The sequence below is a fragment of the Chironomus tepperi genome, unplaced genomic scaffold (assembly GCF_022539635.2).
Source record: "Chironomus tepperi strain 1889 unplaced genomic scaffold, CSIRO-AGI_Ctep_v1 contig_240, whole genome shotgun sequence".
NCBI classification, from domain to species: domain Eukaryota; kingdom Metazoa; phylum Arthropoda; class Insecta; order Diptera; family Chironomidae; genus Chironomus; species Chironomus tepperi.
In genome coordinates, this window is record NW_027226362.1 from 165,991 (window position 1) to 190,858 (window position 24,868).

At 34.4% G+C, this 24,868-nt stretch overlaps 1 protein-coding gene across 1 annotated transcript; it reads left to right on the forward strand.

Moving 5' to 3' along the window:
- Positions 1 to 4,138: 4,138 nt before the first annotated feature.
- Positions 4,139 to 23,769, forward strand: LOC139091185 (sodium-dependent nutrient amino acid transporter 1-like). Its single transcript, XM_070641126.1, has 13 exons — positions 4,139 to 4,217; positions 11,757 to 11,970; positions 18,046 to 18,171; positions 19,211 to 19,355; positions 19,466 to 19,487; positions 19,558 to 19,893; positions 20,089 to 20,359; positions 21,247 to 21,306; positions 21,399 to 21,442; positions 22,289 to 22,441; positions 22,510 to 22,549; positions 22,634 to 22,835; positions 23,161 to 23,769. Exons 2-13 carry the CDS (start codon positions 11,923 to 11,925, stop codon positions 23,670 to 23,672), a joined length of 1,959 nt encoding a protein of 652 aa, XP_070497227.1. The 5' UTR covers positions 4,139 to 4,217; positions 11,757 to 11,922; the 3' UTR covers positions 23,673 to 23,769.
- The last annotated feature ends 1,099 nt before the right edge of the window (positions 23,770 to 24,868 follow it).

The following is a 24,868-nucleotide window of genomic DNA, read 5'->3' on the forward strand; positions in this document are numbered from 1 at the left end:
AAAGTTTATTATGCAATAAATAAAATTTTATTTTAAGTTCCTTTGAATTCTTATATGATGGCATTAAGGCAGAGTTGTCCAATCCTTTTTGTGCCACGGTACGCTTTTTTTAAATAGCATTTTTATACTCCACTTCCACCACCATAACGCTTTGTGGCAATATTTTAATTTTGTAATAAACTTGTGAACCTTAAAAGGGAAAAGTGTCTAAGCGTTAAGTCATTTCGGTAATGTTAAGGCACACGTATAAAGCAAATATGCTCAATATTATGTTGAATTAAAATGAGGTTTTAAATACTTTTAAAATTTCGTGTCTATTGTCTTTTGTGTCCTTCGGTAGATATAAAAGAATAGAATAGAATGAAAGGTTAGTTCAAAGCAAAATTGACACTCTGATCGATGATCTATTGTACCATCCCAAAGTCTGTTCAGAATACCTTTGTCCTTGGTAAAACCAACAATGTCCAGCGCTGTTTATGCATGTAACTTGATATCTTAAGTTTTTGACGCGTTAATTGAGCTTCTTTAGTAAAAATTTTAAAATTTCCTAAAAGTCCAACGAATTTTTGAATTTTTTTATGGACATCATTTATTAACTCCTTCAGCCTAACAGTTTATATCACCAACAAACCATGTCAAACCTTGCCCTTCATCGTATGTTATTGCACGTCAACGTATCGAAAAAAAAAAAATTCCCAAGCACACATAAGTATTTTTACGCATATTAGCGAGCCACGCTCACATGCTATTCACAACTGGTACAAAAAAGATTAAGCTATTAACATTTACATATGACTAGTTTTGTTAAATCACATCATGTATAGCATAAGAAAGAGAATATTCAAACTGGTAGGTTAAAATAACTTGTTTTTACGGGGAAACCCCTGAGCAGCACATACACATCATGAAGGTTCAATATTTGACACAATATATTTTTTAATTACAGCATGCTTTCTTGATTGATAAACTCTTCCGTATTTTTTGTGGATGGAATTTTTTTCGCAAATGGCAATAAATCATATGGCAATTTGTAAGCATTTAGGCACCAAGACAGGTAAGGACATACCACAAAATAATGACGCATTAATGTGGATATTCCTAAAAAAAGAGACGAACAGCAAGTGCATACGAATGATATTTTAAGCATGATTGCAGCCAATTCTTTTGTGAACCTATAAAAAATTATGTGTCACGTATTGGAACAAGAAGTGTCTTCTGACTCATTTTAAGGGTTGAACTTGAACCCAAATAATATAAAATGAAATGGAAGCAATAAAACTGAACATTTTATTATTGGAAGTGAAAATAAAGGTAAAATTAGTAAAAGGTACAAAAAAGGTATTTTTTTGATTGTTAATTAAAAGTGGTTGTTGCCTTCTTTGTGCTCTATTTTACAATGAAAATGAGCTCAGAAAATTTTCTTAAAGCTTACTTGTGGGTGATGATAAGACGTCATCAATTTACAGGTGGCATATATGCAAGGGGTAAGGGTTTTTTAAGATGTATTGAGTTTATTTTAGTATATTTGCACTAAATGACAAAGTAAAGATTAACAGATCCAGGAGTGGAATGTGGGGTTAGAGCACACAAATGCTTCTTTTTGAACAGAATTCTTCATTTTACTAGTATTTTTCGAAACCCAAATAAATTTCGAACACAATATACAAATTGCTTCCCCCAAATTATTGCGTTTAATGCAAACCCCTCCTTCCCTCTCCACTCCCACTCTCACTCTTACTCAATTTCCAAACAACATCAATGACAAAAGAGCATGAGGGTGGCCAAAGAGTATGAGGAGGGCCAAAGAGCTCGAAGACGGAAATGTTCTCTTTAATGGTACAGAAATACCACTACAGTGCCTAAAAGCGGTCTTATAACCTGCTACGGATTAACAGAGAAAACGGTTAAAATGGGCTGTTCATGTCAATAGAACACCCACGATGATGTCTTAATATTTAAATGACAACTGGTAACTTTCTGGATGAAAAGAGATCTCGAGGTTGCCCAAAAATCTCATGGGATTAGTGTGAGCAACGATTTAAAAGTGCTGGGAATTAGAAACTGGCAGAAGTTTTCTAAAGACAGATCCAGAAGTAAGTAGAAGTATGCTTTCTCTATACCGAGACCGGGACTGGGAAATTCCGGAACAGTCCCGTCCCGATCCGGTCTTGTTCCGGAGATTCTTCCGGGACCGGGATTTCGGGAAAGAATAAATAGAAGTAAGTAAGGATTGACAGAGACAGAGAAGCATTTAGAATCGGTAATTGACAAAGGACAGTTAACAATAGAGCCAGTTTTAGATGTCAACTGAGAGAAGCCATAGATCACAGATGATCTGTTTGTCCAGCAAAGTAAGTAGCAGCTCCAATGATAAATTGGAAATTTTGACCAAAAAGTTTGTATTTAACAAGGAAAAATATTTTTCTAAAAAAAGCTACAACTTGTCAATTATCACAGACTTCTGCAGTATAATTATCTTCCATCAATATTTAAACAACATTTTTTAGTGTCAAACTAAATAGAAGTGGGGAATTCTTATAGCAACTTTCGAAAGCCAAATGCCTTTTGGTAAACGGATTTTCCCAGTTTATTGGTAATGCTGAAACTTAAATGAATTTCCAGATGTAAAATTCAAGCAATAAAGGTGATGCTGTAATGAATTAAACGCTGCGAATTCGAATTTAATGAGACGCACATTATTACATGGGTCATACACTCTTGTGTACAGTACTGTACTTACTGTATTTACTGTACTTGTGAAATTTATATGAAAGTACAGTTATTACAATGCTGCACTTTTGGAGTGTCTGTCCCTTGCTTTATTAGTGGTATGGGTTTTGCCGGGAATTTTTCGAGAGGAGGTTGTTTGAAGTTCTTTGCCTGTTAGGGACATCGATAATTTTAATATGAAAAAGTTTTTAAAATTAAACCTGATGAAAGTAAGAAACTTTTAAATTAAAGTTATTTTAGTCTTTATTGAATACCTAAATATTGTTTTATATGTGTTTGTATATATACAACAGTAAGGAACAGTAATTTCGGTAATGTCAACCAGATGTTAAAACAGAGAATTTGCACAAGCTTTGTGATGTGGACAGCAATAGAGTCAGATGGATAGATTTCTGTAATAACCTAGACTCCAAGACTCGGAGCATGGTTCCAGAAAGTAAGTAAGTGTATGTCCAACAAGAACGTGATGGTAGCAACATAACAACCATGTGATTCAGCAATCGACTGATTACTTACTTACTCATTAAAACCATGCTCAGATTTGGAGTCTAGGTTTCTCCAAAACGCCTTCCATCTGACTCTATTGCTGACCTTAAATTGACTAATTATTGTAATTTTAAAAAATATAGATCTAAAAAGTCAAAAGTCAGTTTTTGGCTATTTTATAGCTTTCCAGCTTCTGTTCTAGCCAATGACTAATATAAATCTCCATTTGTTATTGTCATTTGCGTTGGCTCTTCGTTGTTAATCCACGAGAAATTGAATATTTGTATATTTGCCCAATTCCAATGCTATACTTTTTCTCCGAAATATTCGATCATTAAAATATTCCTGAGATTTGACCAATAGTTTCTAATTCTAAGTTCAAAATGTCCATCTTTAAAATTAACATCCCATGACATGACGCGCTCAACAAAGTCAGACTAAAAGTGATAATTTTTATCAATAATTTATATTTTTAAATTGTCATTACGAAAGGATTAATTAGCCAATAAAACTTTACAATACCTTAAAGTGCAATAAATTAAAAAAAAAATTTCCGTCAGCCGAAATAGACACAATTAAAAAGTATAATTCGCAGTTAAAAAATGAGCAGCACTCCAAAAAGCAGTTAATTCTGGTAGATTGATAAGCTGTATACATTTTTATGGGGTTGAAGAATCGATAAGGATGCAATAAATGTGTAATAAATACGCAACAAATAAAACTTAAGAAATTGTCGCATGATCACCATCCCCAAAAATATGTCTGCAAATAAAGCCTACATCAACATTTAGAAGATCAATTCGCACACAGGTATAGAAATTACACTTATTACTCACACCTTGCGAATGTGTGTTGGAAATTATTATTTTATTACTATTTCACTCACTCAAATATTGATGTTTAAACTTTTTTTTATCTATATTGGGGTAAAACAAATTATTCAGTTCAGTTAATGTTCTGAGCTTTAAGTGTTCGCACGCGGATTTCTCAAGTTTTAAAAAGTAAGGATCAAGGAATTATTTTTTTTTTGTTTGTGATTTTAATTTATTGGAGTTTTTTAATAAGTGGACATGGATGTTGTTTAGTTTTATTTAATAATTCTCTAGTCTGCAGCATTTAAATGCTTAAACATGATTTAAAAAATTATTAATGATTAATTTTGTGTAAATTTAAATGGATTTAATCATTTTTACAATTCAAAGATTTCAAATCAGCTGATTTTGTTATATTAAGCTTAGTTTGACGAATCGTTGAATTTAACAAGCAATTGAATGGTTCATTAAGTTAGTTTACATGTATTGCAAATTAAGATTAAAAACTTTAGGACTTAAAATAGTCGGAATTTGAATAAAATTCAAATTTTGTATGGTTTAGTCGGCTAATCGAAACAAAATTTCAATCAACTTCCAGTTCTGAATATAATTAATACAAGTTTTTTGTAGCTTCTGTAGTGGTATTTAATCACTGTCTAATTCAATCGTTAATGACATATGGAAGTGGTGTGCAAATTATGATTTGGGACAGACAAGTTTTGGTTAAATTTTTCTAAATTCATCAACAAGAACAATGAAGAAATCAAATATTTGGATCTTTTACAACCTGTGATACTCTATAGAATGCCAGGGTCATATAAAAAATTCCTTAAGCTATTCAGATCATTGATTTCCAAAGCTGCCATAGGGCGATTTGCAGCTAATAATTGTTTAAAGATTTAGAGTGTGCCAAAGCCAATGTCATATTCTGTGACAATTTTTGAGTTGAAAAAAATTTGTGTTAAATTAGTGTAATAGTCTCTGATTCTTGATGGTGAGCCATACATACTCCCCCGATCGGCACAAATTGAAATGTTGCCACCACGGCGACGACTCGGTCGTATACTTAAAGCCATGTGGCTGCCACTTGGCAAATCCGGTTGTTTTCGCCAAGTGGCAGCCACTGTGGCAGCATTTCAATATGTGTCGATCGGGTCCGACCCAACGTTATGTTTTCCTAATAATGAACGACTTTAACGATTTTTTGATGCTCGTCTGACTTGAAAATTTGCGAATTTAAAAAATTTCAAAAATTAAATTAAACTTTACTTGAAAAATAAAGCTATCAAAACAAATTTAATTCAATGGTTTAGACTTCCTTAAATTAAATTTTTTTTAAATTTTATTACCTACTGGGATAAAAAATTAAATTAACAATTTTTTAGTTACGCTACAAATTATAAATATTAAAAGTTATAGGAAATAAATAATGACTGAAATAAAAAAAGACTTTCTATGAATTTCTAACTACACAAAATAGAATCAAACATAAATTTCAATGCTATTAGTTGATGACCTTGCTGACAAAAAAATGAAAGCAATTTTACTGATAGTTTTGATTGAGATGAATGAAAAGTCATTATACTATCTACAGTCATTTGTAAAACAATAAGTGTTAATGAGTGTAACTGCTGAGTAATAGTTTGGGATTCGCCAAAACAATTAGGCACTGCCAGATCGTTGATCTGTGAAAACATTTGAATTAATTTTAAACAACTTAGAAATTTAAAATATTTCACGAATAGCACGAGTTAGTTAGTCAATCCGACAAGCTATAGTTATGCCGGTCTATAGTTGGGTTTTTGAACAAATGAGCAATTTGTGATATTCAGGTTTGAATGAAATTTTTTTCTGAAGTTTTTTAATAAAAAAAAAAAAATAACCGGCACCGAGCAACACAAATAAAGGAGTCTCCATCATGAAGCTTTAGAATAGATTATAATGTAGGATTTGCTAATAGCAACGGCATTGCGATCTGCTGTATCATCCCAAATTCTCTACAAAATGCCTTTATCCTTGATAAATCCAGCAAATGTCTAAATTGCACTGTTTTGGTGATGAAATTTTAAATGCTCCGCAAAGTTCTTTTATTAACACCAATTGGAAGGTATGGATGCTACACATAAGCGGCTTCCATTCAATGTCAACGCAAGAACTTTGACGGAATCATCTTCTTTTGTGTAGCTCGGTAATAAAGTTTGTGAAAATTTTTGTGATCAAATGTTCAAGTTGTTGATTAAAAATTATCGTTGTCGAATTCGGTTCTGTCAATTAGTGACAGTGAAAAGTTAAAATTCTGAAAGTTTTTTTTTTTCCTTTCAACAAAATTCAGATTTTTGAAAGAATAAGCATGAAATTGTAATAAAAAATCATAAAAAATCTCTTAGAATCATAAATGTTGGATTGTGTATCTTAGTCTAATACAACGATAAGAGTTAATGTGTAATTAGCACTGATAAAGAGAAAGAAAGTTTAAATTAGCATTGTGCCACAATTTCTAATAGCCCTTGGTAGCTCAGTCGGTAAGAACATGTGACATGTAATTAAGAAACACTGGGTTCGAGTCCTATTCGAACTATATGGTGGAGAAGTGCATTCTAGAACCTTAGATTTGTAGTACGTTTCCAAACAGTAATGACCTTAGGACGATGGATTGAGCATTTTCAGCCTTTCTGCAACTCTAATTCAAACTCTTCAACTACACACAAAACAGTAGATCCAAATTATCAAATACTTAAAGTTAGAACCTTACAATACAAGCTTTACATCCTAAACTATTCGAATTTACAATTACAAAATTCCTATTCCCACAAAAAGTCACAGTCTAAGACACAGAACAAGTCGTTGAATTGCAATTAGATAGTATTATCTATAAGATTAAGCTAGGTCATAATTACGATCCTACAATTTCGAAGATAATGTCATAAGTGACAATAAAATTTATCATTTTTGTCATATTATTTGCGCTAGTCATGTAGAAATTATTCATAGTTAAATATCATAAAGATAAGACATTGTTTTTAATTCCCTAATAAAATTACAATCAAGTCAATAAAAAAAAATTGAAGGAAATGACAAAGCCTCTCGAAAGTGTGAATCGTTATGTCAAATTGTGTCTATTTACGCGTAGGTCATGGTTCCAAAACAAAGTCATGTCTAAAAACATTGATAATGACCGAAATGACTGTTTAGTGGAAAAATCATAAAGTGTTTTGTGGATGAATTTTTACACGCTATAGTCCGTCGCAGTTGAGAAGCTACAAATGATTTATTCATGATAATCATTCACTTTTAACTTTATCCACAACAGGGGCTGTTTGGTTGTTAGGTAACTCGAATAATAGAGTTTTTGCATCCCCCACCTCCTCCTCTCTATTTACTTACTTACTTTACTTACCTTACTTACTACTTCCTTCTTTGGCTGGAATGAACGGATGCACATTGTCACGTTTAGAGAACGTTTGTGGACAACTCTATCTTTCGATACCTTCTAACAGTTTGGGATCCCACTTCCCTATCCGTATAATAAATTGACATCAGTGTTCAGTGTTGTCCAAACTTCTTATGCGCCGCAGCGTAAGTTGCTGGTAAAACACAGCCCAAACCGAAACTGGCAACCTTTCATTCATGGTTTCGAGGAGGCGTGATGCGTGACTTAACACATCTCTCCACCTCCATATCCCCTTCCTCATACTTACTTACTTACTGGAATCATGACTTAGACGCCTATTTGTGATATTTTGCTTAGGTTATTTGTACAGAAGGCTTTCCATCTGTACCCTGTTGCTGGCTAAGTCATCTACATAGTTATTACAATTCATTTCTGTCCGAATCACAAAGTTGCAGCTTCTCTTTTTCATTACTGACATTCTTGCTTACCGTACGCCATTTTGGAGATCCATGTCACAGTATGGCGTTTCCTTTACGGATTCCTTTCAAAATGAGCTGCAATCATATGTAGCAAAATCAATTGTGTCCTCTGTCCCAGCAACGATTCATTTTCTCTTGTCAAGTGCTTTTGCTGTAGCTCTGTAGTTACGAGTCCTCATCTTCATAGCGTTACGTAATTCCTGAACAGCTCCTACAAACAGCAATTTGTTAGATTACCAACGATTTAATTCTTAAATTCTGATTAATACAGTCTTTATCGCCATTCTACGACTTAATATTCTTATTATTCTTAATATTCTTAAATTGCGTATTATTTGTAGTTCCTATTGCAATCTTCACCAAATGAAGTGTTATGTTTTGATGACTGTATTCATTAGAATCGCAAACAAGGCATTAAAAAGCATTTCGTAGAGATAAAGACTTTCATAAGTAGATAGACGAGTTCCCAAAGTTATAACGCAAAAAAACACATTTTTTCGGTAGGAGATGCAAAAACAACATTTTTGACAACAAAATTGCTTGTCGTACAGTAATAACTTTATCAAAATGACATACAAGTCATTACCGAGAACTGATAATTTTCCGGATCATTTTTCACAAGCTTTAAACAACCAAAACATGATGTTTATTCTATGCTTATTAATCGTGACTTTATTTTAATATTTTTTCAATTTATTTGATGCGCGTGAAGTACACAACATGCTTTAAAAGTGAAGTAATTTGTAATTCCGATATAAAATATTTAACATACTTAAGTAATTGTTTACCTAAGAGCAGCTGTTTATTAATGAATGGGATATTCATATTGCTTTTATTTGAATGAAGAAAGGTAGACATCAAAGTATTCGTGTATCATGCATACTTTAGTAAAAAAAGACAGCGTACTTTGGATATTTGAAGATGAATTTAGTTGTGTCTAATTATTGGCACTGAAAACAGGTTCTGTTGGATAAGTGAAAAAGTGTATTCATCAAGATATATAAAGTTGGATAAGGTCGTTCAATGTTAAGGATAGAAACTATTTAATCCATTCTAAGCCTGTTCTAAGATTTGATCCTATAGCAAAGTTAGTGTTCTTGTAAAATGAATTAAATCAGTGGTGGGCAACTCGGAAGGCACACGACGTAGAAATATCCGAAAATCTGAACTCAGACCAGCGTGACTCTTGCCCCAGGCCAGATTCGATGAAACGGACACAGGACAGAGTCAAGTTAACCTGTGACCAAACTTTTGGCCATTTCTGCGTCGTGTATTTTCCAGACAATCTTTTATATGTCACGGCACATCTCTGCATTAGACAATTTTTCGTGGCACACCAAAGGGAAATATTTTGAAAATTTTGCTGATCGAGTGACTAATTAGATACTTTAGTCCGAAAAATCAAAAATGTAGCACTAGACTTGAAAATTTGTCTCCTGAACAGTACACTGTGCTCGCAATGTCACTGCTTGTGTCCGTATTAACGGTAAGACGCGTAGTTGCCCTGACTATACCATGACGGGGTTTTTTGACCCATTTTTATGACCAAAATGCCTATCTGATCATGAGCAAGAGTCATGCTGGTCTGGGTTTGGATCAGATTGTGCCACTCGGGTCTTTTTTGAACTTTTCCTATTTAAACTTAAAAATTGTCCATAGTACACCATAGTACCGTGACAAACAGGATTTGCACATCACTCAATCAAATTATGTCTCTTACCCAAGAGTTTGCACCACGCACTGTTGGTATGCATCCACTTTAACCAACGTTTCCGCTGTATCTATCTATGCATCGTCATTGATCTTAGATCAGTTAATTAAAAAACGTCTATAATTTCTAATCACAAAAACAGAACAAAGCACATCTCTTGAAGAAATCCGACAATATTTTTATTAGCTGCTTGACACCATTTCTTATATTTTCGCACTATCTAACTGGCTTTTACAACCAATTGTCTATTTAGACGGCATGTCAAAATAACAGATTAAAGTCCTCAAAAATGAGCGAAAAACCTTTGTTGATTCTCAATAATTGTCTTTTTATCATGAAAAATCTAAACAACTTAAAGATAAGAAAAACTATATAAAAGCAGAATTGCCTTAAACTTTACACACAACAATAACTTATCAAGAACTTTAAAATTGATAAAGAATTCTTAGAAGGAACTGCAATCTGCCCTAAATGATGAATTAAAATTTCTCAGTAAATTGTTGTTCTTTCAAGTTTTAGTACTGAAGTGGCTACTCAATATTGAAAGTATTTTAAAAGTATTTCTGAAACAATTGTGGTTTACTTCAATTGCATTGTGTTAGGGATGATTTGGAAATTGAGTAACGCTAAAAATTGGGTTTAAAGGCTCCTATCATAACTTACTTACTTACTGTAATCATGTGAATCTTAGGTTACAACAAAATGCTTTCCACCTGACTCTGTTGCAGATGCTGTCATCCAGTTTATCCAAATGCTCTATCAGCACATTGAGATGACATAACTGTTCAGCTTTTAGAGTTCCAAGATTTCTTTTCTTCTGCAGAATCCCGGTTCCGATGAATTTTCGGGATCGGGTTTGAAATTTCCGGGATTTTTCGAGATCGGAATATCCCGGGAAATCTCGATCCCGATCCCGATAGCGAGAAAGCATAGCTCGATATCAAATTTCTAAACTGCTACCTCCCTTACCGCTACGTAATTTCCGAACATTCCCATATTCATACTTTAAAAATGTAAAATTTTATCGAAAACTTTATCGTAGGTATTTGAAAACTTCATTCATTAAAATTACAATGCAATACAATATCTTGACAATATTCTGAATACATTCTTAGTTAGATTCATACAAGATTCTTGCTAGAAATTAAAGTAAATTGCACTTTATTTGAGTGGGTCGAAGTGACTTGATGGCTAAAAGGCTTCGTTATTTGGGACATAATCATTATATAATAAACTTAGTCAGCCTGTTCAGAAACTGACTCTATTGCTGGCATCTGCTGGTCAATTACAGACGTCAAGTGCATTACCGTTTCTATCTACAGTGTCTTTTCATGAATTCTTAGGCAACCCTCGTAATCGCTTGCCTTCTATAAAGTCAGACTCATTGCATTACCACCCAAAAATCATGGATTCGAGACTCGGAATTGGAAATTTTTAACAATTCCTTTTTCGAATCATATGTAGTGGAAAAGCGGTTTAAAGCCTCTCTTCAGTTCCTTAAGTAAGCTTAAGCAGTAATGTTGTCAAAAAAGTGGTTCGAAGTCTACTAGAACTCAAAGTCTAGTCCACTTTTCCATGCAAAATGCGAGTCGACTTCGAACTCTAGATTCTACCTTTAACTGCAGGTCTAGGTATGATTATGTAGATTGGGTGAACTCCTCGCTGGTTAAACTGTCATTGGCCCTCATACTCATATAATGCGAAGTTCTAGATTGTTTCTAGATCCTTCGGATCTCTAAATAATTTTTATATGTCGAATAAAATTTCAAGCACTTAAAAATGGCAAAGAGAACAAATTTTAAATGCCATCCTAACTTGATTCGTTTTTTGTGCTTGATCAAAAACCACTTCGTTTTTTGTTCTCACGATCAACTTGAATGGAACGAAAAATCCAAATGATTCTTATTTACGGTTATTTACATAAACATTAGTTCTTGATTGTGGCTATATTCCCATTAATTCTTGATATTCTGCAGAACAGCTTAATATTTTGGAATTTCTTATCTCCAAATTCTGAGAATTGCTGAAATCCCAAACTATCTTCGTATATTATAATCGTGTATTCTCCTTCATGTCCACTCGTGACTGGAAAACTTCAGCTGCCTTGGATATCCATAAAAAATAATTTATTTTTTTTCTATTTTCAGCTTAAAAGTTCAAAAGGAATGTTGACATCTCCTATGTGTTGATCACATAAGGAATTAATATAAAACTGCCATAAACAAAAATTCTAAGCACATTGTTGTGAATCAATTGAATAAATTAAAGCTATATTAAACCACGAGAGCTAAAGGAAGACACACAAAAAAAGAGATGGGGAAAAACGGCTCGTACAATTTGGGATTTACCGCGTCAAGTGAGGTAGGTTAATCACAAAAAAAAACATTTTCAACTGGTTATTATTCTTTGGAATTAATTTGAAGTTCTCGGAAACGATCAATAGGTTTGATTTGATTAATTGTACATGTGACTGCGTATGATGAATTTTGATTTTTGGATTTTCGATGGGGATTTTGGATTTTTAGTTGATTTATTGGATGTAATTAGTTCCAAAAGATTTAATTTTTTTGAAGCATTATTAATTATTTAGTGCAAATAACAATTCAGTCAACATACTTTTAAAAGTTGACTTACTTGCATTCTTCGCTGGTAGTGCAGATCAATTGCAATCGATAACCTCCATTAGACACCTCCAAAAGTTGACTCTATCGCAGGCTGCCGTCTTTCAATTACTGATAGCAAATGCAATTCTAGCTCTGTAGATAGATTCTGTCCTCATTAAAGTTGAACTTACAATTAAGCGGGTTTTTGAAATTTGAATTTTTAACGGTCAAGAAAAATTTAAAGTAGAAAGTTCAAAATTTGAACTTAAAAATCAAGTGTCTGCTTTTAAAAAGAAAAATCATTAATTAACGTATTTATAGATAATTTTGCACTTCAAGACAAACTGTCACCGGAATTAAACAATAGCAAAAAGCCTCAAATTAGCCCGATCGGCTCAAAATAATCATGACACCTAAGTCGCTATCATAAGGCGTCCACGAAAAATAACATTAAAATTGCCACTTGTACGACCCTTGCCACTATAAGGATGCCATAAAAAGCTTGTGTCGATCGGGTAGAGATCTCTAAAATGCCTGTTTATTAAAATCTTGTGAATCATTCAGCCAGTCGCCTGATCAGCAAAACAAAATATATCATTAATTTATTCAGTGCCCTTTATTTTTTCAAAAATACTCTCAAAAACGAGTTCTTTGACTTCTTTTAGATTTGTTTACGAATGTTTAAGTTTATTGATTCAGAACTATGTATGTATAAAGATGCTTATCCCAATTTTTGTGACTAAGAGTTTGTTTTCATTTTTGTTTTGTTCTTAGAGGTTAAATGAATGATAAATATGAACAAAACAATATTCAAAGGCACATGCGGCAGAAATGGCTGAAAATCTGACTATAAGTTAGCATGACTCTGACTTCAGGTGAGATTACCTCTGACCCCAGGTCAGTATGACTCTGACTCCAGGTCAGCATGACTCTGACTCCAGGCCATATTAGATGAAATCTGATCTCAGGCCAGTCAAGTCGATCTGGAACGGATTTTCGGCTAATTCTATGTGCTTTATGTTCATTTTTTACGTAAAATTCATAGAGGAGTTGTGAGTCGAGATAGCTCGGTGGAGGAATGGTTACGTACTTCGGTACCTAATTATCATGGGTTCGAGACTCGGAAGGAGAAACTTGTTCACCTGTCCTTTTTCGAATCATATGCAGTGGAAACGCGTCTCACTGCCTCTAAAGATAATTGCGTCGTCAAAGAAGGAATCACAAAGCAGTTAATTCTCCTTACATAATAAGTGAACGACCCCTAATCGTTGACTGTTCATTCCAAAAACAAAGAAAGAACTGATTTACTTTTGAGGCTTAATTTCCATAACTCATAAATCTCACTTTTCTTCCAACTTGTAACAATTCATCAAGATTAAAGTAAAGGCACGTTCCGTTAGTTTTTTCAGTTCCATTTCCAAGTCACATGTATGCCAAAAAAATAATTCCCCGATGTAATTTCTAATGACTTATTCAGGGAATTCATTTAACATTATAATGTCTTTTTCACACAATGAATAACTTAATTATAAAGTTTCATATGCGAAACTTACTTAACTCTATTTGTAGCGATGATATGATTATGGCAATGACGACAAAGCTTTACTTTTTTTGTAATCATTCGTAAACTGATGATTAATTCACACTTGTTTCGCTCCAAAAATAAATATTGACATACCAAAGCAATTACAATTTGTTATTATATCATTTAATGACCTTACAACCACTAATAAATCACGTCATTTAAATTATTTGATTGTAAAAAAATTAGAAAAAATATTTCAAAAGTGCTCGACCTTATCGAGCGACATTAGCGCATTTTTGTCACAGCGATCAGTTACAGATTTTCATCATTTAACGGTTTTTTAAAATTTAAATTTTTTAACGGTTGTTAAAAATTCAAATTTTTTAAAGCAACGCTTTAAGAAAGTGTCTTTTTTGCTTATAAATTCAAAAATCATTAATCCACGTCCATAGAGATGGATTTGGACTTCCAAACCAATTGATACCAAAATAACTCGATGGCACGGAGCTAATGCTTCAAACTAGACCTTTCTACGATGTCTGGTTGCTGAGATCTCGTCCCTCACCCAACCAGTCAGACAAAATGTATTATTAAGCGCTCTTTTCCCAAAAATGAGTTAAAAATATTTGTTGAATGTTAAAAACAGAAGGAAGCTTTTGCATATAAAAATTGTGCGGTTTTATTGTTCGGTTGATACAGCAGTTAATGAAAATAATAATAGACACAATGTGACTGTTAATTAATGCTTACATATATCAAACTTACAATAATATTTGAGGTTTGGAGATTAGAGTGAATTTTATTGTTACATAATACAGTGTAAATATTCATTTGTAAATTAATTACAGTAGCAAATTTGTTTCCATATTCGAATGATTTGATTCGTCTTAAATCAATCATACATCAGTAACACCTAATATTAAAATTAGCGCATGTCGATTCCTGGAAAATCGGTTTGATTTAAATCAACGTTATAATAAGATTAAGTACTTTAAAGAATAAAGGGCGCATCCATAAATATAATTCTATTCCATTTAAGAGAGAGATAAGAGCGTGTGATCCCAAATTTCAATCTTTAAGGATACGTCCTTAACACAAAGTAATATTTTGGGCATAGAAAATCTAATGGAGAAGCTTCTTAATGCCGTGCAGCACATGCAGTACGTAGCGGCACATTATCGTTACTTCGTTTTGCAATAATGATGATTAGTTGATATTGATCTTATTATGCATCTAATGACAATAATAAAGTGGTTAGACAGGTTTCTGATCCTACCTCTAACGGCTGCTTTTGCCAATTTCATATTCTTTGTTGTTCTTCTCCCATCTCTATCGTAGTATCCAAAGCAATATAATGCGTGATTTAAATTGCAATCTATGCTACTTCAGTTCCTTCTGTAAATCTCGATTGCATTAACTTATCCTTGTGTAGTCCTACGTGACTCTGGCACGGTCTCGGTTTTAAACTGAATTCGGCATCAATTCAGAATCATAACAGCCCAAGGCCTGATTTTTGATCGATTAACCAACTTGTGTTATTTGAGAAGTGCCACAAAGCCTCAAATTTCCTTATTCTTGAATGTTGGAAGTCACAAACACGAGCAGCCATCAAGATGCAATTAGAGCAATTTTCCGTCTTATTAACAATACACCGACGTAACGAAGACCTAGCTCTTCCATGAAATAAGCATGCCAAAAAGAGAATGACATTGATTTTCTGTGGTGTGGCACTTATAAACTTTATATTCAATTCCTAATGACCATAAATGAAAACCTTTATTTTTTCATCAAATGAAATTTAATTGTAATTTAATTGCTGCCATTAATGCAAATAAAAATACATGTCAGTGTTTATTGAGGTTTATTTGATTGCGTATCCCAAAGGCCCTATCAATTCTCATGACTATTACGCAATTAGTAATCAATTAATTAACTCTTTCAAATGTGTTGTATATCCATACCAATTAATTTTGAATGTAAATTTAATAATTGAGAGTTATCAGAGGTAAATAAATAATTCATTAATTTTTGGAGCTTTACAGCAGAGTTGCAATCTGTGACAGGTCAAACAGTCCACACCTGAGACAGGCAGACAGATTTGGCCTGTCGCAGGCGTGATCTTTCGCATGTCTCGCATGTCACAGGATATGGTCTGCGAACTGTCAAGGGTGATGGTCTGCGACCTGTCACAGGTGATGATCTGCGACCTCTCACAGGTGATGGTCTGCGAACTGTCACAGGTGATGGTCTGCGAACTGTCACAAGTGATGATCTGCGACCTGTCACAGGTGATGGTCTGCGACCTGTCACAGGTGATGATCTGCGACCTCTCACAGGTGATGGTCTGCGAACTGTCACAGGTGATGGTCTGCGAACTGTCACAAGTGATGATCTGCGACCTGTCACAGGTGATGGTCTGCGAACTGTCACACGTGATGGTCTGCGACCGGTCGCGCCTGTGGCAGATAGACAGATATGACCTGGCGACAGTCCATCACCTGTGACATGCGAGACATGCGAAAGATCACGCCTGCGACAGGCCAAAGAAATCTACTTTCCGACAAGTACCTGTCATCGCAACTCTGCTTTACAGTATGGATTTTAAAATATTGTGTATTGTTAATTCACAATTGAGTTAAATTTTCCGCATTATCAGTTCATGAAATGAGTGAAGTGTGAAAAAAAAAGATGAAAAATTTTCCCACAGCATTATGGCTAGAGATGAAAGTACACGTACACGTGATAATGTAAATATGACATCCATATTAATTAATCACTCAAATAATTAACAGTTCTGTTCCAATTCATTTATTTTCATTCTCATGTGAGATATTTGCCTGCATCGAATATTAATTCGTATTGCGGACCCGGAGTGCTGTTCAGTCTATAACAATGAATTGTTTAACTCGCAGCTATTATGGCTACAGTGTTGTGTTTCCATTTACTATAAAAAAGCATTATCTCGTGGCTTAATTCCAAGAAACAATTTTGGCAGCCATTAAGATCACAACTTTTTCATATTTAACTTTTATTATTTTGTCCTCAATTGATGCTGTATTATTTGATATAGTGCGCTTTAGTGTTCATTTTGGATGTCTTAATAGATTTTTATGATATTCGAGCTTTAGTGTTCTTAGAAGGAGAGTTGAGAGTGATGAAGTGGTTTGGTGATATACTAGAGGGGCAGAGTGCAGTGAATGGTACTTTTCCATGCAAAAATTGGTTGAAATCAATCCTTACTGTGCCAATATGGTTTGCTGAAGTTCCGGACTCGAAAAATTCTCGAGATCAAAACCGAGACAATCCGGCATCGAGAACCTTTAAGTCCCATTAGGACATTTTAGTTTAGTGTGGCTTCGACAAAGTGGTCCTGCTTACTTCCTTTGATGGCTGTACAGATCAATTCTTATCCATGACCTTCCATAGGTCATGATCCTTGTTACCTGAAACTGGCTCTGTCGCTGGCTTGTATTTACCAATTCTTAATACTTACTTACTTCGCTGGTCTTACAGATCAATTGAAATCCATGATTCCCTTAGACATAGACAAGGGAAAGCTTAGACATTGAAGACTAAAGCTAACGCACGCCTATCAATTTCCTACAGATCAATTGCAATTCATGACTTGCTTACACGAAACTTACTTACTGACTTCCTAGATTTGTACAAATTCTCTAACCGCACGTTGAGCTGACGTTTTTTCATCGTTGTTCTGCGCCAGGTTGCTCCTTGTCGTAGATTCCCCTATGAATTCTATCCATGACTCTATTAGATGCAGATGTCTTCTAAAATTGGCTCCGTTGATAGCTTCCACCTGGTAATAACCAATGTCAATGCAATGTCCCTTTCGACAGAATCCTTCCAAGAGTTCTTAGACATATTCTTTATTAGTTAGGCAAGAGACTACTCAATTAAAGACAAGAGACAACAAAGAGTGATTCCAAACCCACTTTCAACTATAGAACTAGTTTCAACAGCAGCAGTTGAGCTCAATCAACTCATTCATCAAACCATCAAGTGTTACAAAACAAAGACTTTATATCATGCTTAAAAGTCAATAATAAGTCACTCAATTCTTAAAATTATCAGACAGCAAACAAACATGTGCCATTAATTAGATTACAATGTGCTTCTTATTTTCACAACCTTTTTTTGTTGACAAACAAAAATGCGCTTCATTTCCAGAATTAATCATTTCAAATGAGGGGAATTTTTTTTATTATATAGCCCATTTCCTTCAAAGTTTATTTCACCTACTTATCTCTTTAATGATAAAATTTAATTTATTGTTATTTTTTTTTTCTTTAGGACATAAAAGGAAAACAAACTAATGGCGTTGCGAATGGTGATACAGAGAAAAATATAAATGCAATTAATGATAGTGATAATAAAAGTATTACGAAGAGTTCCAGCAGCGGAAATGTTATGAATGAGGTAAGAAGAGACAAAACTAATGGAATGTTTATGTATCTAGGCTTAGTGTCTTTAGACAGAGGCGTAATCATAGAAGAAAAGAGAAGATTATCCCGAGAAGCATATTGGAGTCGTTGGGGCAGTGCTGTTCAAACTGTATGCCGTGGCACACATGTGTGTCGTCGAATTTTCTTTAGAAATGTCACGAATCACATGCTGTGTGCGGTTTTTGGCCATCAAAATGTGTCGTGACATTATTGGTTTTAGTCTGTGACAGGTGCCTGTTTTGCAAATCTGGTGTCGTGATATAAAAAAAGGTTGGACGATATTGCTATAGAGGATAGCTATATCAATGTGTTGATGCCCAGACGAGGAGTTGTCCTAATGACTGTTTATGACATGCGAAAATTAAATTTGTCGCAGTGTGTCGCTCGGGTTTGTTATATGATGAGGAACAGAATGAGGGATGAACAGATTCAAGTCTCATCTATCTTGAACTACATCATCTGCAGTTAATTCTGTCATAGCATTTTCGTCTAATTTGAGCAACGAAAAAGCACAAAATTCCACATTGACTCGAGCGACACAATCCATTCAACCACATTTTTCGCTGTGAAATCAGGTCAAAATTTACAATTACGGTGCCTTGACGGCAACTTCGCCTTTTACTGTTAATACGGCGACTTTGCGGTTGTCTAGAGAATTCGATTTGCTGATCAGGTTAAACCGCCATCACGATGCCTTTATCCAGTGATTAGCAACCTTTGTGTCGCGACACATTAGTGTGCTGTCGATAATTTTTAGAAATGCCATGTTTATGTATGCCGTGTCCGATTTCAATCAATGCAAACCACTAAGCTGTTCAGAATGAACCACCATCATGATCCCTCAATCTCTAACTTCGCCTCTGTCTTCAACCACTAAGCATGCCATAAAATAAATATAAAAGATGAGATACATCCATTCATGTATAGTCATCATCATCATTATTTGCTCTGATAACGTGCTCCCAATATGACTAATATTTTTTCTATTAATATACATGATTATTACAATATAGAAGGATGATCATCATGATTTTCATGAACATGGACCGAAACGTGCAACGTGGGGTCATGGATTAGAATTTTTAATGAGTTGTATATCGCTCTCTGTTGGTTTGGGAAATATTTGGCGATTTCCATTCACGGCCTATGAAAATGGGGGTAAGTAAAGGCTTTATTTGTTGTAATCCATTGGATTTAATTTACATACAATATGCTACAATTTACATGTTACAACAAATAATTTAATTCTATTAATTTTAATCTTACAGGCGGTGCTTTTCTGATTCCATAGTATGTATTCATTAATATTCAAGTCACAATGTCTAGTTATTCAATAACATCTGTTTACAAAATTTTACAGCATCATTGTTCTAGTTCTGGTGGGAAAACCAATGTATTATTTTGAAATGATAATCGGACAATTTACAGCAAAAGGAAGTGTTAAAGCATCCTCAACAATTCTCATCCTTAAAGGAGTTGCTGTTGGACAACAATTTGGTGTCTTAACTGTCGTCACTTACTATGTATCGTTAATCGCATTAACATTATTTTACATGATAAAAAGTTTCTCAGCAACACTCCCATGGAGCTACTGCTGGGATAGTTGGACGGATGTCAATTGTGTTCCTGCCGATCCAAAGCTATCCAGTGGTGTCAATAGCACAAATGGAGTTAGTTCATCGGAACTTTATTATATGTAAGTATGCATATTGTGTGTTTACGATCAAAAGACTTCCATTTTATGTGATAATAAGCTTATTGCCACAAAGCATCTAGATGCTTAAAGGTATTTCCATGAAAATCCCTTTATTGTGACATTAACGCTGTTACAAAAAAGAGAGAGAATCTCAATTTCCCATAACAATACTAATTAAATACTTATTCAACCTAGTCGTGAAGTCATAAAACAAAAGGACGATATTAGCGATGGTCTTGGACTTCCTGACTGGCAATTAACATTATGGCTTCTACTTGCTTGGGCTGTTGTCTTCTTTGTGATAATGAAAGGAATTAAGAGCTCCGGAAAAGTCTCATACTTCTTAGCTCTATTTCCTTATGTTGTGTTGATTACACTACTTGTTCGTGCATCTACACTTAAAGGAACATGGGATGGAATTATGTACTTTATCACACCTGATTTTGGAATGTTGCTAAATCCTAAGGTAAGATGTTCTGTCTTTTTATATGTCATAAATTGTTGACGATCCTGAGAATTGTCTGGGGATTTACTTACGTACATCGCTGGTCAAACAGATCAACTGTGATCCAAGGCTGCTCTCAGATGACGCCTATAGCTGGTTTTATCGCTGACTTCCGTCTGTCAATTGCCAATACCAAATGCAATACTGTCTCTATCGACAGCTTCCTTTCAGGATTTGTCTTGGTATCTAGAGAAATTTGTTGATCAGAATGTAGATATAAAGACGTACTGCAACCCACGTGTTCATTAGGGCATCGCTCTGTCACAGTAAGACGGGAAGTCGTCCTGATAGAACTGTGACAGCTAATCTAGATCTCGTCGGATGCCGTTTTTTGTTAGTCATTCATTGCTGTAGTTTCCAAGTAAAATCGCATCAACTGTAAAAGTCTATACACTATTCCTTCAAAGCTGAATAATTCTTTAAATTGGCATTCTGCTAATCACTTCAAATAACCCCGATAGCTTAGTGGTAAGAGCATAAAACCTGAATATTAGGACATGGATTCAATTCCCATTAAGAACAAGTAGTTGTTTAACTGTTCTTTTTCCTGGTATACAACTGATTCTTGTTGTCTGTTAGTTTGTCAGTTAGTAAATATCAACAACAAGCTTCAACACTCTTCTTCACGGAATTGCTAAAAATAACAAAATATTGTTTAAAAATAGATATTTTATTGAGTGTAAATTGATGCTAACAACTATTTTGGTTCAATGACGACAGTCTGAATTTCTTCCGAGAATTCGAATATTGCTATGAACAACATTTGCAGCACTAAATATAACTCAACCTTACTAATTTAATTCACTAACAATTTAATAAAAAGAAAATTTTCCATTCATTTATTACAGGTATGGTACAGCGCCATTACCCAACTCTTTTTCTCATTGAGCGTTGGACAGGGAACAATTGTAAGTAATTCTGTTTATTATGATTATAAGCATAGCAATTTGTGGTAATATTAGTAATGTAATAATCCCAAATATTCTACAAATACTTTCAGATTATGTTTTCATCGTATAATCAGTTTGATCACAATATATACAGGTAGGGTTGCCATAGAGTTTTTGGTTATGTAGTTAGCTATTCCGAGCAGCACAATGTAGTCGGTCCCAACAGGGCAACCCGTCTTACCGCGTCTTACTCGTTAGAATTTATGATTCTGGAAGAATTTCGAAACCAAAATTTCCCGGTTCCGGAAAATTTTCGGAACCAAGACGGAATTTCCCGGTTCCGGAAGAATTTTGAAACCAAGACGGGATTTCCCGGTTCCGGAAGAATTTCGGAACCAAGATAGGATTTCCCGGTCCCGAAATATTTTCAGAACCAAGACGGGATTTCTCAGTTCCGGAATATTTTCAGAACCAAGACGGGATTTCCCGGTTCCGGAAGAATTTCGGAACCAAGACGGGATTTCCCGGTCCCGAAATATTTTCAGAACCAAGACGGGATTTCTCGGTTCCGGAAGAATTTTGAAACCAAGACGGGATTTCCCGGATCCGGAAGAATTTCGGAACCAAGACGGGATTTCCCGGTTTCGGAAGATTTTCGGAACCAAGACGGGATTTCTCGGTTCCGATCCCGACATCGAGAAAGCACACCGTTAATCCGGTGGCATAGCTGCGCTCTAGCTAGTACAGTGTGCAGTTCGGATATCAAACAGCTAATCAACGATAATTAAATCAAAAATTGGAAATATTTACTTAATTTCCCGCGTAAATTTCAATCTTAGACTTTTTAATCAAATTAAATTTGAGAATGAACAAATTTTTCCAATTTGACATTAAAGACAAGAAAGATCAAAGAACTCCATGACTACAAAAACATTCTTTACATACCTTTGAGAAACCTTTTTGACATTAATTCCTTTTTTTCATTCAAATTCGCAAATAGAGATGCAATGATTGTAACAACAATGGACACATTTACAAGCTTACTTGGTGGATTCACAATTTTCGGTATTCTTGGAAATTTGGCATACAATATTGGTGAGCCAGATGTGAGCAAGGTCATAAAGAGCGGTGGAAGTGGTCTTGCATTTATTTCGTAAGTGTCATAAATTTGATTCCGTTGTTAATTTAAACATTGTTCCTTATTTTTTTGCTGTTGTTAAGGTATCCGGAAGCAATTACAAAGTTTGAGTATGTTCCGCAGGTAAATAAGACATGAACAAAATTGCAAAAACTTTTTTTTGACAGTTTAAAATTAAATTTCCTTTTTTCCTCCCTGCCATTTCAGCTGTTCGCTGTTCTATTTTTCTTCATGCTGTTTACTCTTGGTGTTGGATCAGCTGTCGGCTTACAAAGTGCCATAAATGCAAACTTAAGGGACATCTTTCCAAAGTGTAAAAGTTGGATGATGGCTGCAATTACATGTAGTATTGGATTTTTAATTGGACTTGTTTATGTCACTCCGGGTGGTCAATGGATTTTGAATTTAGGTATGTAACATGAATAAACAAGGATCATGTTTATGAGTATGCACACAAAATTAACATGCTCAATTATATTGATTGAATATATCCATGAGTACGCTCAATTAGCGAGTATGCTCATTGTCTATCAACGTGTTCAAGTTGGTTTTGGGAATTACCTGATGTCAGACTTGATTTAAATCGACTGAATTGTCTTGTGCAGACATGGATACATTGTCTGTTCATGTAATATTTGCTAAGTCGGTGTTTGGTCGTCAAGCTATGGACGACGTCATACAACCCCTTAGAGTGTAAACCGTAATATACCTAACCTCACTTCTTTAATTCACAGTTGATCATTTCGGTGGAACCTTCTTAATCTTCGCATTGGGAACTATCCAAATAACAGCAGTTATGTGGATTTATGGAATGGAAAACTTCTGCTGGGACGTCGAGTTCATGTTAAAACGTAAAGTTACATTGTTCTGGAGAATATGCTGGATGTTTGTCACACCACTCTTGCTGATTGTCATCTTCATTTACTTCGTTGCCAGCTTAGAGACTCCAAAGTACATGAACATCGAATATCCATTCCCTGTTCTCATGACTGGATGGACAATCTTCATTGTCGGAATGTTACAAATTATACTTTGGGCTGCATTTATCGTCATGAATGATCCTGACAAGTTGGAATCATTTAAAGGACTTTTTAGACAAAATCCTGAATGGGGTCCAAAATCACCAAGAATATTCAAGGAATGGATGGAGTACAAAAATGACAGGCTGCTTCAACGACGTGAACAGTCAAATAGCCATTCAAAACTTAAAAAGTTCTTCTGGATTGTACTCGGAAAATATAATTAAGTACTCGTGCCTACCTATAAATCTAATTTATGGTAATTTATTTATTTTTTAAGGATAATATTGTCAGTATTATGCAATAAAAGTTTACTATAAACAATTTTTTCATCTTTTATTTCGTTCCTCATTCCTTCATTCACAATTTTTGTGTCAAGTTGGTTCCTTCATTGGCAGTTCCATTTTCAAATATTCTACACTTTTTAAGCATTTTTTGGTCAATTTTGCGGACATCAATTGGTCGAAAATTTCATTTAAATTCATCAGTAGCTGCTGTGGAGGAACCAACTTTAATTGATTAGTATTCTTACATGGACATTTCATAATTTTATCTCATTCCTATATTTTCCAGACTTTTCTTCTTCTTTTTTTTTGTGAAATATAACTTTTCATATAAATACATAAATTAAGTTGTATTTCTAATGATCCATAATGTAGCAAGGTGGAGATAATCAGGGTATTTGTTTGTAATGTCAGCATTTAGAGCTTACAAGATTTTTAAGCACCAATTTATTGAGTTGCCATGATTATCCACACCTTGCAATAATGTGTGCAATAAATTTTAATCAGCTAGTGCGAAAAGTCAATTAGAAAATGTTTTAGCATTTAAAATTAATTATTTATATTGAATTTTAAAATGAGCTTTCAAGAAGCTTTCTAGTTTTCAAAAGCTCATTAGAAAATTGCAATGTTTGGGTTTTTATTATTTTTTGGTATTAAGGGAAAGTGTAAAATATTAAAAAGGTACAGTATTGATGTAGTTTTGTAGAGTATGATGATTTTGAATATTGTAAGAGATTTAGCATTGATGCAAATGAAGTCTATAGACTACACAGAACACCGTGTTCGCTAGGACATCACTGTGTCGCTCTATTAACGATAAGACCTCATTTCTTGGCCTGATGGCCTCGTGATGACAGATTTCGACCCAATTTTATGACACAAAATGTGGTTCGCCGTATTTTGGTGTTTGGGTTGCTGCTCAGTCAAATTGTTAGTTCACCTGTGACATATTTTCAAAACACACCAGATTCTGCTTTTAACAACCCTGTGCTAAATAATAGCTGCACTTTGCCTATCTCAGTCGCGTATCTCGCTTTAAGTATCAGTAGTTTACCAATCTCGTCGCTGAGGATTTCAAATTTATAGCAATATCTGAATAAAGCTGCTCATTTTAAGCATTCACCATCTTTTGTTTAAAT